Source organism: Plectropomus leopardus, unplaced genomic scaffold, assembly GCF_008729295.1.
Source record: "Plectropomus leopardus isolate mb unplaced genomic scaffold, YSFRI_Pleo_2.0 unplaced_scaffold23354, whole genome shotgun sequence".
Classification (NCBI taxonomy): Eukaryota; Metazoa; Chordata; class Actinopteri; order Perciformes; family Serranidae; genus Plectropomus; species Plectropomus leopardus.
In genome coordinates, this window is record NW_024625330.1 from 126 (window position 1) to 3,648 (window position 3,523).

At 39.7% G+C, this 3,523-nt stretch overlaps 1 protein-coding gene across 1 annotated transcript; it reads right to left on the bottom strand.

The window, feature by feature from the left end:
• Positions 1-214: 214 nt before the first annotated feature.
• On the bottom strand, positions 215-3,341 carry LOC121966167 (putative GTP-binding protein 6; the record flags this gene model as incomplete). The annotated part of the gene is made up of 6 exons (XM_042516275.1): positions 2,850-3,341; positions 1,802-1,939; positions 841-911; positions 631-761; positions 467-537; positions 215-373 (listed from the first exon to the last, which is right to left on the bottom strand). Coding segments are annotated over exons 1-6 (958 nt in total), but the record flags the coding sequence as incomplete, so codon positions are not given.
• Positions 3,342-3,523: the final 182 nt, after the last annotated feature.

The following is a 3,523-nucleotide window of genomic DNA, read 5'->3' on the forward strand; positions in this document are numbered from 1 at the left end:
TATTATTTATTTATTTATTTTTTTTACCAATTTTCAGGTAATTTCCTTTTTCTTTTTACTAATTTCACTTCTTTCATTGTTCACTGCTGTCTTCCCATATTTTTGGAAAGAAATCAAGCCAATTTGCTCAGGTTAAATGAAATGAAATGAAATATCAAACAGATAAACACTGCAATATGAAAACTATTTTCTCAAACTGTTTGCAGTCTCTCACCACAGTTGGTATATCCTAACACAGAGACGGTGGGGAACTCCTTGTGTTTGCGCTGAGATCGCAGCAGGTGCCTTTTTCTCCGCAGTTTCTCCAGCGCTGAGCGAATCTTCATCTCGCGCTCCTTCAGCAGTCTCTGCTGCACCTCGAACAGAGTCTCACCTGTAAGGACCAATCACAGAGCTGCAGCAACATCCGGGCAGAGGCGTGTGTGTGTGTGTGTGTGTTTTGCCTTTTATCGTTCAGGGATGTTACCTGAACCTCCGATGTATCTCGATCCTCCGCCCTGCTGATCCAAATTTGCCATTTCATTTTTCAGACGAGATCTAAATCACATGGAGACATTTAAAATTTTAATGGCTGAGGGGAAAAACATTAAAATATGTTAAAGGTGGGGCACTTTGAGTGCTCAAAGGCACCTTAACAAAGGGATCTCTGCCAGAGAGATCTGTAACTTGGCCTCTTTCGTCCTGGCGTTGCACCTGAAGATGTGGAGGACCATCGAGTATCTGTCAAAGACTTTAACCCCCCAGGCCTCCTCGAGCTCCCTCTAAATGGACGAGAAAATGTCCGTCAGTGTGTGAAAACCCTCCTGTGTGCAGCCAGAGAGCGATTTCAGATCAGCGCACCTCAGACAGAGCCGACAGACGCTCCACGTTCACAAACACCGCAGTGATTCCTGCTGTTCTCCTGATTCTCTCTAAACAGTGAAAAAAAGCACACGAGTCGCATTAACCCTTCGAACCTGAGCAAATTTCATGATTTCTTTCAAAAACTTGAGGATAAATGCAATGACCTACTTGGTAAGAAATGTCACACAAACTGCAAGAAAAACAAAGAAAATGACCAGAAATTGACCTGAAAACTAGTTGATGCAAAATTATCAAAAATCTAAAGAAAATGTCCAGAAAACTATATTTCAATCATTAAATTTCAATCATTATAATTATATGTTTAAAATTGTGTTACAGCAAAAAAGGCCCTTTTTTAAAAAAGGGTTTTTGCACTTTTTTCAGGTCATTTTCTTATTTGTTTTTCTTATTTTACTTTTCTTTTTTTGGATAATTTTATTGTTTCTTGTGATTTTCTTGGACATGTGTTGTAAAGAGTTAACTCTTTGAAACATGAGCATATTGGTTTAATTTTTAAAAAACATTGATAGAAGCAAACGAGCTATTTAACAGAAATGCCCCCAAAATAGAAAGACATTCTTAAGAAGTCACAAGAAAATTACATGAAATTAAAAAAAAGAGAAAGCAGTAAACAAATTTAAAAAACAACAAGAAATGGCCTCCAGAGATAATCATATAATTATAAATATAGTTTTCTGAAAATCTAAACATTTTTGGATCATATCCAATAATCTGCTAATGTTCAGATAATTTTAATTTTTATGGCATGTGGGACATTTCTTGCCAAGCTGCTTATTATCTTTTATTTGTTTGTTGTTTTTGAAAAAAAAAATCAAACCAGTTTTCGGGTTTCAGAGGTTTAAATTCTTGTGAGGGGCGTCTGAATGCAGCACAAGAAAACTGATGTAGATCCAGGTGTTAAAGGGTTAAGGCAGGCGAGCACAGACGGGATAAATACCTGTGAGAGACAGGAAGTTGCCTTTGCCAAATATCCTCTTCTTCTCTGGTGTCTTGGTGGAGAGGATGATCGTGTCCACGACTCTCCAGTCGTCCAGAGTGTTCACCAGCCCCACGGCCTCGGCCATCATCAGCTCAGCTGCACGCAGAGAGGCCAGATAAATCAGCGGGTCACACGGTCACACGGACCGCTGCCGTGACGCAGAAACATTTCTGCCCCCATTTACTACTTCCTTGTATATTCTTTAAATATGTCAAATATTTATAACCAGTGGCTTACATTATAGATGAAGGATTTCCTTATCACATAGGATAAAATGCACAAATTTTATTTATTTTTTCTTTACTGAATGTTTTTTGGGGTACATTTGCTTGATTTTATAATGTCCCTAGTGCAAAGTAATGAATTTCTAAAATAACAATAAGTCATAAAATACTCAAAAATATTCTAAGGCCATGACAACCTCTCTCTGATTATGACAATCAACTCCAACCAATATCTACACACACATATGTGCAGTATCTAAAACCGCACAAAATAATAAACGATAATGAGAAAAAGAGGAACAGAAAGGCCGCAGTACACATTTGTATATAGGATACATTGGGTCTTTTAAATTAAATTGTCACTTGACTTTATTAAAATAAATAAATAAATAAAAGTTGCTGTATATGATGTTGAAAGTTTCAAAGTTGAGAAAACATTTGCTAAAAGCATTTAAACAAAGTTTTATGTTACAGTCTGTTATATTCCAAAATCTAAATATTGACAAAAACATTTTCATTTTTATTATAAATGCATATCGGTTCCAAATATCGGACTCATTAACTACTAATAAATAGTATCGGTGTCGGCCCTAAAAAACCAATAAAGGTCGACCCCTGGTCTGTGTATCAGTATAAACAAATCCGCGCATGAGGATTATCTTTTGACTGTCTGAGATTGGCCAATCACTATCATTATGTTACGCCAAAAAACGTGAATAAAATACATTTATATTTGTGAGTCTCAGGTGTTGCTGCGTCACGGTGCTGTGAGGTGTAGTTACCTGTGGTCAGGTGCTGCTTCCTGCTGCCCCACTTCACATCAGGGTGCACGATGAACACTCTGTGCTGCTGATGCTCTCCTGCAGGGACCTGCAGCTGAAACAGCTCCTCCACCTCTCTGTCATCTATGAAGTCCTCCTCCTCCTCCTCCCCCTCCTCCTCATGGTTAAATCCCGCGTGCTCACCGCTGCTGGAGTCATCTTTGTTTCTGGACCTGCACGCGGACAGAGAAAACCTCTTGATGTGCTGCGCAGACGCACCTGAGCAGCTGGCTGCAGGAGCAAAATGAGGAGCGAGCAGGAGTCTGCAGACCGCTGGTCTCTGACAGAGAGAGGAGCAGCGTCTCTGCAGGAGAGGACACCAGGACTGGAGCCTCCTCAGTGTCCTCATCGTGTCTCCAGATGTTCGGACTGACTGAACTCACAGCTCAGATTTTCCCGATCAAACTAACTTACACAAATCATGCTGAAACTGAGGCACGAGGTCACCATCAGATCAGCTGTTGACGTTTTCGTCTTCTTCTTCTCGCGCGCTGAAGGATCACAAACCAGCATGCAAAGCGCACACCGCCCCCTGCTGTTCAAAGGTCTTTACTATCACTAAAACCTGCAGTTTAAACTTGATTTTTGGCATTTTAAGAGAAATGCAGACGATAGAATAATAATCAATAATAATA